Source organism: Apostichopus japonicus, chromosome 16, assembly GCF_037975245.1.
Source record: "Apostichopus japonicus isolate 1M-3 chromosome 16, ASM3797524v1, whole genome shotgun sequence".
Lineage (NCBI taxonomy): Eukaryota > Metazoa > Echinodermata > Holothuroidea > Aspidochirotida > Stichopodidae > Apostichopus > Apostichopus japonicus.
In genome coordinates, this window is record NC_092576.1 from 745,633 (window position 1) to 761,769 (window position 16,137).

The following is a 16,137-nucleotide window of genomic DNA, read 5'->3' on the forward strand; positions in this document are numbered from 1 at the left end:
AGATCTTCTAACATATTTACAAGTTTCATCATCATGCTGTTTAGCATCATCAGTATCAGACTCTATAAGTTCATCATCAGCTTTGTTGTCAGTAGATATGACAACAGCCTCCTGTGGAGCTAGGCTCACATCAGGTACATAACTTACATCCCCCTCAAGAGGTTCACTTTCAACTCTCTCATCTGCAACTATCTGCTTACTTTGCTCCAGTGAGCTGCTTAAAGAGTCTTCCTCTTCTGACTGGGACAGAGGCAGCTCTTCATCCCTAATACCCAAGACACTAACTATCTCAGAGGGGGAGTTTGGGTACTCCTCTACGAATGGTAGCTTTTCCTGGTGAGGAATAAATACTGGGGCTTCTGGATTGAAGTTAATAGATGGACAAGTCTTAATCTGATTCTCATGTGTCGGTTCATACCCTATAGCCCACAGAGGAGTTTCTTCTTCCTCAATACTGTGAGGCACTTCCTCCATCAGATCAGAGGATCTAGAAACCACCTTTCTGTGAGTACCCTTCCTGGTACGGGGAGCAGGTTGGGGTGTTAACCTAGGTCTGGGAAGGGACTGTAAAGGGAGCAGAAGATTCCTGTGGAGGGTTCTTTCAGTACGATGGGAATTTCCCTCAGGCCTTACAACATAGACTGGCATGTCTTCCCCTAGCCTTCGTACAATTCTATACACCTCCTTCTCCCACCTATCTGCAAGCTTATGTTTCCCTTGAAATGCTACTTTCTTCACGAGGACTCTATCCCCTGGACGTAACTGCATTTCACGTAACTGCTTATTATAACGTCTAGCATTACTATTTCCCTCGCCCTGTGCTTTCTCTGAAGCAAGCTTGTAGGCATGTTCTAACTTTTCCTTGAGGGAATTAGCATAATCCTTGCAAGTTCTACCCTCACTAGAAGTCGTCTCTACCCCTAAGTAGAGATCAACGGGTAACCGTGGATGCCTCCCAAACATAAGGTAATAAGGTGAAAAGCCTGTTGCATCGTTTTGTGAACAGTTATAAGCATGAACAAGCGGTGCCACATAGGATTTCCAATCAGCCTTCTTCTCCTCAGGGAGAGTTCCTAACATAGACAACAATGCTCAACGCTCACACTGCCCATTTCCCTGGGGGTGATATGGTGTTGTCCTGGATTTGATAATTCCAGCCATTTGACAAAGGTGTTTGATAACAGAGGATTCAAAATTCCTACCTTGATCAGAATGCAATCTTGCTGGGAAACCATAGTGGACTATAAAATTTTCAAATAGAATTTTGGCTGTGGTTTGGGCTGTTTGGTTCCTAGTTGGGAACGCTTGTGCATATCTAGTGAAGTGGTCGGTCAATACAAGAACACTTGAATAACCTCCCTTAGACTCTTCCAAAGATAAATAATCCATACAAATTAGTTCCATTGGTTCAGTGGTACTAATGTTTACAAGAGGTGCTTTGTGATATGGAGGCTGAGTAGCTTTTCTCCGTAGGCACCTGTCACAATTCTTAACATAATTTTCAATATCTTTTGCCATACCTGGCCAGTAAAACCGTTCCCGGGCAAACTGAAGGGTACGTTCTAATCCCAGATGACCCATGTCATCATGTAACAAATATAACGCTTTCTCATGGTAGGTGGAGGGTAAGACCAACTGGTAGGATACAGGATCGATTCCCTTTTTCCTGTATAAAACACCACCTTTGATACTAAGACGTTTCCAATCCCTAAGGAGAAGTAGAGTTTCATTAATCTCTTCCCTACGTTCTGCCTTATTGGGACATCTCCCAATCGTCAAGTAATGTAATACCCAAGTAATCACTGGGTCTAACCCCTGATGCTCCTGCCATTCCTTAGGTGTAACCCCTGGGAAGGAGGAGTCATCAACACTATCTAACAATACATCGGGTACTGCCCCTTGTCCCATAGCTACAGCTTCTACAACAGGCCAATGAAATGACTGTGTGTGGATGTAATCAAGATCCACTCTATGAAAACTACATATTGCCTGTATAGCCTCTGGTGTCACTTCTGTAATACTGTTGTTGACATTGCTTTGTTCATCAATGAACATCCTAGAAAGTCCATCAGCATCACCATTCTTAACTCCTGCCCTATAGTTTATCTTGAAGTTATATGCACCAAGTGCAGCTAACCATCTATGACCAGTTGCATCTAATTTGGCTGTACTAAGCACATAAGTAAGGGGATTGTTATCAGTCAGTACAGTAAACTCCCTGCCGTACAAGTAATCCTTAAATTTTTCTGTTACTGCCCACTTTAGGGCAAGAAATTCTAACTTATGAGCAGGGTAATTTCGCTCTCCTTTTCTCAAGCAACGGCTGCCATAGGCAATTACCCTTTTCTTTCCCTCCTGGATTTGGTACAAAGCTGCCCCGAGTCCACCTAAGCTGGCATCGGTATGCAGTTCAAATGGGATTTCATAATCCGCATATCCTAAAATTGGGGGTCTTGTTAATTTCTTTACTAGTTTCTCAAATGCTTCTTGGTGTTCCACACCCCATTGCCATTCTGGTTCGTTTGTAGTGTGCATACGCTTTCCTCTTTGTTGTTTTGGTCTGTTACCAGTGAGCCCATGGAGTGGTGCTGCAATATTGGCGTACCCCTCTACAAACCTACGATAATACCCAGTGAAACCTAAGAATGACCTCAATTGTTTGACATTCTGTGGCACAGGCCACGATTTGACTGCCTGGATTTTTTCAGGATCAGTCTCTACTCCATGTTCGGAAACTACATGCCCCAAATAGGTGACACTATTTTGAAGGAGGTTGCACTTCGATGGCTTAAGTTTCAGGCCAAAATCAGTCAAGCGTTTCAAAACAGCTGATAACCGTTCTAGGTGTTCTTCAAATGTCTGTGAAAAAATGATAACATCATCCAGATAAACAAGACATTTCTTATAGTTCATGTCACCCACACAATGCTCCATGAGCCTTTGGAATGTTGCAGGTGCATTTGTCAAACCGAAAGGCATACGATTGCATTCGTAAAACCCCATTGGTGTTGTGAAAGCAGTTTTTGGTATATCTTTCTCTGCCACCTCAATCTGCCAGTAACCTGATTGAAGATCTAATGAACTGAACCACTTAGCCCCCTTCAAAGCATCTAATGATTCTTCAATACGTGGCAAGGAATATGAATCTTTAACTGTATCTTGGTTCAGTTTCCTATAACCAATGCAGAGCCTAATTGAGCCATCCTTTTTCTTTACAACAACTATAGGTGAGGCATAGGGGCTATGTGATTCTCTGATCGCCCCAGATTCTAACATATCTTGTAAACATTTCCTTACTTCATCATACTGATTTGGGGGTATGCGTCTATATCTGTCTTTGAATGGTTTATTGTCCTTTAATGGAATTTCATGCTTTACTACATTGGTATGTCCCAACTCATTTTTGTGAAGGGCAAAAGCCTGAATATGACTCTGTAGTAAATCTCTCAACTCTTTTATCTGGGTTGGAGTGGCTGGAGATTTGTCTATATTTAGTTTCTCCCAAATTTCATTGTACCTATCATTTATTGGTGAATCCCCACTATTGTTAATTACACTCCCAATGGTGTTCATGGAGTAAACTGACGGCCTAGCCAAGTGGAGATCTGCAATTATACTCTTTGGTTCTAATGTAATGGGTACATCAGACGAATTGTGAATCGAAATTGGGATCTTTGACCTTGCCCTTTGTTCAAGATGCATAAAGGCTGAATTAACACTTAAGCCTGTGGGAAGAGGGTGATTAGGTCCCTCAATAATTACATGATAGGCCCCCTTTTCTCTTACTCTTACTTCACCCCTAACAACCACCGACTCATTAGGTAATATAGTGACAGGATGCTTGATTTTAGCCCTTACTACTCCAAGTATTTCATTTCTTTTTGCAATCCTGTCCGTGTCACAAAGGCTTGTAAATGCTAAGCGCCAAGCAGTAGACAAATTGGCTCGTTGCATACAATGTACTGCATACCAAACTTTACAATCCTTCCTACATTCAGTTATTAAGTTAGTTCCTACAGTGATAGGCACTTTACTGTTGTATGTGGTATCTGGTACAAGTAGTGCTACTACGTCATACACTTTCTTTCCGAAGGCTGGAAAACTTATTTGAATTTCCAAATAACCTAGGTAAGGCACTTTCTGACCACCTGCCCCTTCAATGTGCAGAATATCATCAAGTGGGTATATCGGAACATTCTTCAAGTACGTCTCATGAAAATACTGGGAGACTGTCGTAATTTGTGAGCCTGTGTCGACTAGACAGGGACACAGATTATCATTAACTAGGACTTCATCCTCATTAGGGGTACCAAGAATCCTATCGAAAATGTTTTGACCTTTGGAGTCGTCAAATACTCTAGTTGACTTTTGAACGTGGCACCCTAATGTTGGTCTACCTTTAGGGTGCCCTGCTCGTTTAAATAGGCCCTTTTTGTTTGTTTACGAAGCCATTCTTCAGTGGGGGGATTCCTACACCCTTTCACAATATGGCCTTCCTGCCCACATCGATAGCATACAAATTGTCCCCTTGGACTAGCTTGTCCTCCCATTTGCCTAACTGGGTTTCTTTTAGCAGGGTGCACCTCTTCCCTTTGTTCTAGTTTGTCCAACCGTTTCATGAGGCGGTTCATGACATTAGACGAATCATTAGGTTCTGAGCACTTGGGTTGTTTTTCAGTATTTTCTTGCACAGATTGGGATTGAATACGCTTTGGGGCCTGCTTAAACCTAGATTCATGGAATTTCTTAGATTCCATAATTTCTTGTTCAGCCCCCCGTATTATACACATAACTTCTCCAAAGTCCTGAGCTTGTTCTACCTTATGTCGAGTGACATTCTTAAGGTGCTCATCATTTAAACCTTGCCAGTAAGTCATTCTAAGGGTGCTGTCCTGGGCCTCTTTGGTGATACCACCCCTATCACAAGCTCTTAAAATGAGCAATTGCAGTCGACGGCCAAAGTCAGAGGCACTTTCGTTACTTTCTTGCCTACTTAAATAAACCTGTTGAAGCAGGACCGCACCACTTTCCACAGTTCCATACAATTGTTCTAATTTCGAGATAATTTCTTCAATTGTGGAATCAGGTCCTAAAAATCTGACCACCTCCCCAGGCTGTCCTCTAACTGATCTCCTCACAATGGGAGTAAGAAGTGACGGTGAGTACAACCCCTCTTTACTAACTCCAAGGACCTCATATTTCCAAGTTTCAAAGGAAACCTCACCAGCCTAGGCTTTGATTCTCCACTAAAAATGGAAATCCTGGGAGGTTGAAAATTAGTTTGGGGGTGGAGAGCTTTTACAGAATAACCCACAGCTGAGCTTTTCGTTGTTGATTCTGAAGAATCACTTACATGAAAACCAGCTTGTTTTAACTTATCAATCATACTTCTATATCAATACTACCAGCCTGAGCAGTACTAGTTTCAGGTAAGTTATTTGAAACCATAGGTTGTTTGACAGGTGCAAGTTTAACACTAACCACCTTCCCTACAATCTCCGTGTCATTATACATTGCAACTGCTAACTCAGACTCAGAACTATAAACAAATTCACAAATGGCTGATCCAGTTTTCTTATTAGTTAATGGGTCAATGCCAAATTTCAAAGTTTGTACATCGCCAGCCTTGCTTAATAAGTCCCTAAGTATTGCCTCTTCCAAATCTGAGTCCAGCCCTTCAATCACAACTCCATGATGAGCCATGATGACAATAGGGATTATTAAATACTACAAAATCAAGTCAAGTAGCCAAATACACTATAACTATAAAGAAAAGTATCAAACACTGAAAATCTGTGACGAATATGACTCAGCAACTTTAACAACAAAACTACCAGAAAACAAATATCAGCAAATAAATGATTTTGGCCTAGTCAAGCCCCAGAGTTGGGCGCCAGTTGTAACCCCTCCTTTCCTTCGGTCAAGGTAATTAGGACAATGGGTCAGCAATATGTGTATCAAGTGGGCCTAGGCTTCAAGACAGGATAAAATTGTCTCCATGTCCGAATGGTTCAATGCTGATATATTCAAAACAACTGCTGAGTCAGTTCTACACAGGTTTACAATGAGAGACACAAAACACAAAGAAATGTACCATGAACTACTTATATTTTCAATCCTCCAATCGTGGGAAATGGGGACGTTATAAGGCTATCAATGGCACAAAAACAATAAAAAGTATCTACATTACAAAATATGTCAACTCGACCACACTCTTAGATATTAATTCTTGCAGTTACATAGAACATACTGGTTACTGTGGTACTGAACACTGTACATCAAGATGCAGCACAGGTGGTAAAGACAATAATAACAATAGTAAGGTTACAGTGTGCACTGTACTATACACTGAACATTTAGAACTTAGAAAACTTAAAACTTATTGTCTATGGCCATGACAAAGGTTACAATAAAAGAATACTTAAACTTATCTGGTTTTACACTGGTGCTGTCGCTAACTGCTCGCTTTCTTTCTTCAACGCGGAAAGTTCATTTTCGCGAATTAAGGTTCCGGTGTACATCAGTGTGCTCCATAATAGACTCGGTAATATACTGCAGTCCAGCGATTTACAAAACGGTATGACAATTTAATAAAATAGTTAGGGTTATAGTGACGTCTACAGCTCGGTGGTAGCATCCGGTTCCTTAGATAAATATAAAGTACAGGTAGGCTCCAAGAACAGCAATTAAGTAAAATATGAAAAGTCCATGGTAACCATCTCGGCAAGATCCAGAACAGTGGCCACAAAGATACTAATATGACATTCTCATCATAATTTAAGAATATAACTTTACATGATGAACATCTTAAAACTCCCTATTTATACAACACTTTTTCCTTTAATAAAAATATTACAAGTACAATAGATCAAGCAAGAGAAGTCTTGCTCTCTCCAGGTGAAGAAACGAATTCTAACTATATCAAGATACAATGTTACCAGAACTATGTGACAACAACGCTAGGCCACATGGCTTCCCCACATCCTATTCGTTACTTCTAGCAAAGATGCAGTCCCAACTAATATGATGACCAATCAGTAATTACATGATGGATTAGTCCTTATAAATATTCATGTCACCATGTGCCTTCCCTTCCCCAGCACTGGGCTATTTTGTAACCCTTTCCCACCATACACTGTGACTCTAAATACTATTGTCCCAGGTATAAACCACAAGCGCTAGATTGTCTAGCAGGCACAGTTTATCTCAGGAGAGATAAGCAGCAAAGATACATACAAAAAGGCTTTGTGAAAGTAAAATAACCATCACTAATCTGCAATATACTCAGCAGAGGCAGGAAGTATCTGTTTACTCTTTTTAATTAAAACTATCTACACTATTGACAGAAACTGCTTCTACTAGCAAGTGAAAACAACAAACCCACTGTGTCATTCATGACACCAGGGTTACATTACATAAGGACATTTTTGAAGTGGGAGTGAGCATGTAATGAGTGGGCATGTGGATTTATAAACTATACATCTACAATGCATTTAATAATGTAAAATGCTAAAGGCCACGTGATCACATGGTCATGTTTATGGAAATTGAAACCTACAAAACATTGAAACTCAGCAAAGGATCTTCAAAAATTGCTTCAGAGAGGTACCTCACAGTAGTTTAACAACCAAGATGAGGTTATAGCTGTGTATTACTTGATGTTGCAATTGCTTGGAAAGTAGGTCAAATCCCACTCACCTCACATTGGCCAAACCATTTGGATAGAAATGTATAGTTGCACTAGTACTATTAGTTAATTGTTGCTAGGCCTAGATTATGACAGTTGAAAACCACTTTAACTTTGTACGTTCAAGAATTAACCAACAAATTACAAAAGGACAGTTTTTAGCAGATTACTCCATAAGTTCTATTCCTTATGATCATAAATTAACTCAGATGAAACCCTGATGACCATACCTTAGAGAACTATGTTTTTCTTTTGTGTAAGAGCATCAGTGACTGGAAGAGTTACATGTCTGTTTATTATAAGTGTTGCTTCCTCCCACTACTTGTTCTACTTGCTGGACATATGAGCTTCTTGAGAGATAAAGGGAGTGACCCAAGGATTTGCACACAGGAAGTAAGCTATAATCCTCAACTCCTTGATAAAAGTGAATCTGTGTTAGAATGATACTATATAAGCCGTATGCTGTGAAGGTATTGTACAGTGCAGCAGTATGTCATAAAATGTACAAGGTGTGTGGAGGGAAGGGGAAAGCTGACTATGTATTCAATGTTCACTCCACTACAATATGAAAACATTCATAACTACAGTACATTGAATGTTCATGATTGTTTCATGTTATTACTTACCCTTTTGTTTTGCATTTTACCTGTTCAGGTTTCTTGATCATCATCATCATCTTCTGCATCCTCATCTCTATCACCTGGATTAGACTAAGAAGAGACAGGTTTGTATCTTAACCATTTTTTGTCATCCCTTGTGTATGGATTCAAGTATGTGTTTGAAACAGAAAATCATGACACTCATCCACTAAAATGCAAAATGAACAGACTTGAAGCTATTGTTTGTATTATTGTACATGTAATAGAACTCTTGTGTGACCAATTTCAACATTGGTTTCTGTGCATTATGCTCTTGGCAAAATGTCCTCTAAAGCACACAGGAAACAAACAACACAAGTTTTGAGCTTATTGAAGAGAAGGACGAAAGGTCGCTGAAAGTTCAAATTGTTGAAAAGTTACACAGAGCCATCCCTTGAATCTCCTAATTGATGAACATTTCTAACTTCTTGAATGTAATTTGCCATAGATGTGGGATCAAACAGTATACTATGAGGGAATTTGGAACTACAGTACCGCCCAGATTAAATCGGCCGTGGCATCGTGTATCGTAACAAAATATGAGGAGACTTGAGGAGTCTATCGTGATATCGTTTCCATTACGCCTATAGCAAGTACCTAACGTGATATCGTGCGTCGCATCGTGGTCGTAATATCGTGATAGAGTGTTCATCATTTCACTGGCACTTTATACTATCGTAATGTTATCGTTATAGCGTGAATCACGTTGCAGAAAGATCGATCGTTTCATCGTGATTTGAAAGAATTGGGGTAGGCTTCTTCCCGCAGTAGATGAAATCATCAATTCAACGCATTGTGCAATAGATTTATTGCAAATTCTGATCAAAAAGTTCGGTTTGTCACCAAAATTAAGTGTCAATCGACATACAAGTTTCATAATCGCAAAACTAGTACGATAGGCCTAATGAACACACTGTAGGCCTTCTCATCCAAACTCCTTCATACAAACCCCTTCTTTAATAAAAAAAAACAGCGGTCGCAAAATATTTTCTATTCGAACAAAACATTCGTTCTGAACTTCTTGTATGCAAGAATACCAGCCTAGGCTTTAATTGCACTAGCAAATCGTCCCAAATGTTACAATAGGGTTAATATGCATTGTAACGCTAAATATAGGCCTACAGTAGCTTTTTCACCGTCCGGGATGCATAGGGTGGCATACTTTAGTTTGTTTGAACATTGTTTTCACGAGAATTTTGCAAGATTTTCGAGAAAATTGTTTGCTTGAAGAATGTTTTTCCGCACCATATGATATGCTCAAATAAGCAGTTTCTTTTGCATAGCATCAGTAATCAATATGATCCTGATGGCAACCCGTATTGACACGCACATTAAAAATTATACAAAATAGGTCATAACTTCTGTTAGAAGCTTTTTTTTTTATTTAAATGTCATAAAGTCATTTAATTGCTTTTGGCCGGACAGTTTTGTATGGTAGCAACCTTATTTTCTGAAAATACTAGATATGGTCAAGTTGATCACGAACCTCGTAGAATTTTCAAACCAGTCCAGACATTTTTGGTTTCACCAAATCCTCCATACCATGCAACAAAAGTATATTTTTTTAATATTTATGTGGTAATACTTGAATTTTTCATTTTGTTCAAACATGTGTTTAAGCATCATGTAACGTAGTTAAATATACATTCGCCCAAAATGCAATGATTAGGGGTAGACCCAGTATATTTTATGGGTTCCGGCATGTCTACGTTCCGACAATTGTTTTTGACTCTGAAGTTCTTTTGACCAATATTTTTGACCAATATGTTTTTGGACCAAATTTTTTTAAGACCCATATTTTTTTAGACCAAAATATTTTGATGAGACAAATTTCTTTTACTCTAAAATTTTTGTTGACCAATTTTTTTCGAACAAGCACTATTTGGGTCATAAAAAACTTTGGGCCCTTTTATTTTTTGTTTCGTAAAAAAAAATTGGCGCGTCCAAAAAAAATGAGTCCCCCCAAACAAATCAGGTCAGGAAAATTGTGGGTCCAAAAAAGTTGATTCCACAAAAAAAAATTGGGTCCAGATAAAATTGAGTCCCCCCCCCAAAAAAAATTAGGCCGGAAAAAGTCCCCCCAAAAAAATTGCGTCCGAAAAAAATTGAGTCCCCCCGAATAAATAGTTAGTGAGATAAAATTTGGGTCTAACAAAATTGATTCCACAAAGAAAATTTGGGTCCAAAAAAATTGAGTCCCCCCAAAAATAACTTAAGCCAGACAAAATTTGGGTCAAAAAAAAAAAAATGAGTCCCCCAAAAAATTGGGTCCGAAAAAATTGAATCCCCCCAAAAAATTAGTCAGACAGAATTTGGGTCTAACAAAATTGAGCCCCCCCCAGAAAAAAATTGGGTTCAAAAAATTGAGTCCAAAAAAATTGTCGGAACTTAAAGAGAAGTCGGAACATAGAGACGTCGGAACATAGAGACGTCGGAACATAGGGTATGTCACCCTCTTAATACATTGAGAAAGTACTAGTCAAAAATATTTTCTGAAGAAAAACCGTACGATATATTTCACAGATATTGATGCTTAGATAAGTGCTTCCTCACAATCAACGAGCCGCCCCGAAATTCACTCCGCTTACCTAAAACTTCTATATATATAACACGTGGAAAAACACGAGTTTTTACACACATAATTCCCGTTGACATTGTTTACAGAACATAAGTAGGTCAACGACATTCGAACTTGGCAACTTGCCCAAGTTCATTGCACCGTGGGAACGACACAACAAATTGTACATGATTGTACATTTTCCTGCCATCTGGATGCCCGAGTGTAACTTTTGATGTAATATGCAAATTATTAATGGTACTGTGCGGTTAAAACTTAACCTATTGCGACACATACAAATTTTGGGAAGTTGTTGTAGATGTTACTTTTGTATCACATGTAAAGTACTGTATGGTACTATAATTTATAAAAGACGCTTTTCCTCAGGTGGTAGGGAAAAGGGGTGTTTCGGTGAACTGATCTCTTTGTATAGTATTTGGATACTTAAATTGACCATGTACTGTACATGCGGCTTCAATTCTATTTAGTAAGCTGTACTTCGCATTTTTGGTTCCTTGCTTTAGCAAAAGGAACCTATGTAGTCAGGTTGGCGTGTGTGTGTGTGTATGTGTGTGTGTGCATCTGTGACACTTGCTTGGGTACGCTCTATCTCAATAAGGGAATGTTGGATTGAAGCCAAACTTGGACTATAGATCCGCCATATGGAGAAGGTGTGCCCTATTGTTTTTGGTGCCCACAAAGGTCACCAAAGGTCAGTTATGGTCCAAAAACCGAAAATATTAAAACTGCAATAACTCCCAGTGCCAATGTGTGACAAGGTTGATATTTTGGGACAAGTTGTGAACTGGTTAGGGGAACATTTTCAAACTTAACGGTCATGTGATCCGAGGTCACCAAAGGTCAAATAATGATAAAAAACTAGTATTTTTGCGATAACTTGAGAACGAAATGTCCGTTAGGGTTGGGAGTTGCCTCAATGTAATCCAATTGTCGACCCGCATCTGGGTGACCCTTGACCTCAATTTGACCTCTGGTGACCTTTACATGTTTTGGGGGATTTTTACAGTTTCGATGCTATTTTCAGATGTCAAAGGTACCTTCTGATCATAAATGTCAATAGGTTGACCCCGTGTGACCTTTATGTGCGAAGTTATATGGGGTCAAAGTTTTTCGGTCGGAGTTAGGATGGTTGTACAGACCTGTCATTTTGTTTTTTGGAATCAGGAGATTAAACTACATCTGAAACCAAGGTCAAAGGTCACATTAGAAAAAATGTGCTTATTTTGGGAGGAAATGAGCAAAAAAGAAAATGTTTGGTTTTGATGCTAGATTTGGATACCAAAGGTACCTTCCGATCAAAAATGTCAATGGGTTGACCCCTGTGTGACCTTCGTGTGCGAAGTTATACAAGGTCAAAGTTAATTTTCAGACATTTAATGCAATAACTCCCAGTTCCAAGGTGTGATATGGTTGATATTTTTGGACAAGCTGCAAATGGTATAGGGGAATATTTTCAAACTTAATGGTCATGTGATCCGAGGTCACCAAAGGTCAATAAATGTTAAAAAACTAGTATTTTGGGAGGAGAAAATGGGCAAAGAAAAAAATGTTTGAATTTGTATAGTTTGATGCGCTATTTAGGTCTCACTGATCAAAAATGTCAATAAGTTGACCCAAGGTGACCTTTGTATGTTAAGTTATGAGGTCAAAGTTAATTTTCAGACATTTAGTGTAATAACTCCCAGTGCCAAGGTGTTACACGGTTGATATTTTGGAACTCGTTGCAAATGGTATAGGGGAATATTTTCAAACTTAAGTGTCATGTGATCCGAGGTCACCAAAGGTCAATAAATGATAAAAAACTAGTATTTTTGCGATAACTTGAGAACAAATTGTCCGTTAGGGTTGGGAGTTGCCTCAATGTAATCCAATTGTCGACCCGCATCTGGGTGACCTTTGACCTCAATTTGACCTCTGGTGACCTTTACTTGTTTTTGGGATTTTTACAGTTTCGATGCTATTTTCAGATGTCAAAGGTACCTTCTGATCATAAATGTCAATGGGTTGACCCTATGTGACCTTCGTGTGCGAAGTTATACAAGGCCAAAGTTAATTTTCAGACATATAATGCAATAACCCCCAGTGCCAAGGTGTGACACGGTTGATATTTTTGGAAAAGTTGCAAATGGTAAAGGGCAATATTTTCAAACTTAACGGTCATGTGGTCCAAGGTCACCAAAGGTCAATTAATGATAAAAAACTAGTATTTTTGCGATAACTTGAGAACAAATTGTCCGTTAGGGTTGGGAGTTGCTTCAATGTAACCCAATTGTCGACCTGCATCTGGGTGACCCTTGACCTCAATTTGACCTCTGGTGACCTTTTTGTGTTTTGTGGATTTTTACAGTTTCGATGCTATTTTCAGATGTCAAAGGTACCTTCTGATCATAAATGTCAATGGGTTGACCCCCGTGTGACCTTCGTGTGCGAAGTTATACAAGGTCAAAGTTAATTTTCAGACATTTAATGCAATAACTCCCAGTGCCAAGGTGTGACAAGGTTGATTTTTTTTATCAAGTTGCAAATGGTATAGGGGAATATTTTCAAACTTAATGGTTATGTGATCCAAGGTCATCAAAGGTCAGCTAATGTTAAAAAACTAGTTTTTTGGGGGGGAGAAAATGGGCAAAGAAAAAATGTTTGAATTTTTACAGTTTTGATGCTATATTAAGGTCTCACCGATCAAAAATGTCAATGGGTTGACCTATGGGTGACCTTCGTGTGTGAAGTTACGTATACAAGTTCAAAGTTAATTTTTAGACATTTAATACAATTAAATCCCAATGCCAAGGTGTGACACGGTTGATATTATGGGACAAGTTGTGAATGGGATGGTGGAACATTTTCAAACTTAAAGGTCATGTCATTTGAGGTCACCAATGTTATCATATCTGTTGACCCGCTTGTAGGTGAACTTATTCTTACATTTTCGACGCCATATTTAGATCTCAAAAGTGCCTTTTGATCAAAAATCCGATCACATTTTGTGATCACAAAAGTGTTGGCTATAGTGTTGGTTACTTTATGGGTACATGTAGGACCACAATTACTTGGACTATTTGAGCCCAATCTTGCTTGATAATATTATGTGTATTGTCATATAACCCAAGCAAGGAACCACAGTGCCCTTAGGCTCTTGTTATCCTTAGTGGATCTTTATTGGAATCAATACGAAATGTATTTTTTGACGCCAGAATTTAACGGTAAGCATTTTTTAAATTGTTGACTGAGCTTCAAAATCCATTTTCTAAAAAGTCGGCTTTCATGAAGGTTTTATAAAATATAGCTAGGGTAGGAAAATATTAATTAACCACATTAAAGAAAGTTTTTCTATTATCCAAATAAAATACATGTTTCTCGTACTGAGATCTGAAAAAAAAAACAGGCTGATGTTTTTCTTCTTTTCATGCGCTAATACTAGTTTGGAATATGTGGCAACCTTAACAAAATAATTTTTAAGGTTAGTTATATTTCTTGAATCTGAATAGAGACTCGGGAATCAGGAAAAGGGAGGCCCCTTGCGCAGACGATAAACATGTTTTGTTTTAACCGGCCTTGCTTCAAAGTTGTTGGGTGGAATTTTTTTCCTTTTCATTCTGTTGGAACCAACGATAAATTATATAAAAACTTAACACAAGAAAGGCTTAGTAGTACTTTATTATTCTTCAAAATGTTGCCAACTATTCAAAGTAACGTGGAACATAAAATCTACAACTCACACTAGTAACAGAAAAGTCGCTATCCGTACGTAACGTTACTGTTGTTAAATAAGAAGTTAAACTTGTAAAGTTGTGAGCTGACTTCAAAAAAATTTCAAGGCGGTACTCCTGTAAAGATCGATTTTCGCACAGTAGAGTAGGAATTTCCTGATACACGATATTATGACCTAACGAAATAGCGTGAATAATAAAAATCCAAAGCCCAAACGAAGTTACGAATCGTGACGCACCCGGCTTGAAATCACGATCTCACGATATAACGTGTTAGCGTGAACATAGCAGTCATGTTTGCTATTGTGAAGGCTTGGTATCAGGATATAGCGTGTGATCGTGGTATATCGTTACATCGTTCTAGCGTGTACAAAAAATTTACAGTAGTCAGGTTTCACGATAGAAAACGATAGAAAAAGGGCATCACGATACACGATGCCACGGCCGATTTGATCTGGGCGGGACTGTAATTTAGTAGATATAAGATAGCAAAACGTGTGTACCTATGAATGTGTATCTCAGAGATCATAGCAAGATTATATTTCCAACTGTATCTATACTTAAAAAACATTTTAAGCACAAGTTTAGAGTAAACATACAGATTTGAATATTAGTACAACGGTATGGCAATGCTAAGTGTACCCTGGATAGCTTTAATTATAAATACTCTTGTTTATGTCGTTGCCCCTTTTCCGCATGGGGGGGTTGGGCAAACAATTAGGGTCTGGGGCACTTATCTTGTTAGTGCTGGCTTATAAAGGTTAGGGACAACTTCTCTATTAGGAAGTTGATTTAGATCAATAGCGAACAAAATTTGGAATTGATAATATTATAAAAAATGCAAATTATATGCAAATTATAATATGCAAATTAGGATGCACATTTGTTTTTAATGGAAAACACCAAAATACAATAAAATCACTAATGACTTCAAAATTGACTTCAAAATATATGATAAAGGTTCTTCTGGGGTTGTTCTTTCAGATGATACCAACTTTTCTGAAATCTGTTGAGTACGGCATGCCATACGTTTCAAAAATGTCCAAAGCAATATAAGCATGTCCAAATTAATATAAGCATGTCCAAATTTATATAAACATGTCGAAACTAATATGAGTATGTCCAAAAATAATAAGAGCATGTCCAAAATAATATGAGAGTGTCGAAAGACTATATGAGCATGTCCAACATATTAAAAGAATGTCGAAAAATAATACAAGAGGGACAAATGTAACTGCCTAATTCAATTTTGTTTTGAACATTTTGGCGTTTTAAGTTACGCCATATGTTGCAAAATATCCCAAAAAATATAAGCATGTCCAAACTTATATGAGCATGTCCAAATTTATATAGACATGTCAAAACTATATGAGCATGTCCAAAATAATACGCGCATGTCCAAACACATATAAGTATGTCAAAATATAATATGAGCACGCCCAAAATTATATGAGAGTGTCGAATAATAATATAGAAGTCTCGAGTGTAACTGCTAACTTCAACTTTGTTATGAACATTTTGGCG

At 38.4% G+C, this 16,137-nt stretch overlaps 1 protein-coding gene and 1 pseudogene across 3 annotated transcripts in view; one reads left to right on the plus strand and one right to left on the minus strand.

The window, feature by feature from the left end:
• Positions 1-16,137, plus strand: part of LOC139983331 (uncharacterized) — a 58,135-nt gene that overhangs the window by 26,796 nt on the left and 15,202 nt on the right. For all 3 annotated transcript variants that reach the window (XM_071996840.1, XM_071996841.1, XM_071996842.1), the window contains exon 8: positions 8,342-8,411. In XM_071996840.1, coding sequence (XP_071852941.1) covers positions 8,342-8,411 — 70 coding nt within the window. The remainder of the gene's footprint in view (positions 1-8,341; positions 8,412-16,137) is intronic.
• Positions 4,373-7,423, minus strand: LOC139983440 (uncharacterized; annotated as a pseudogene).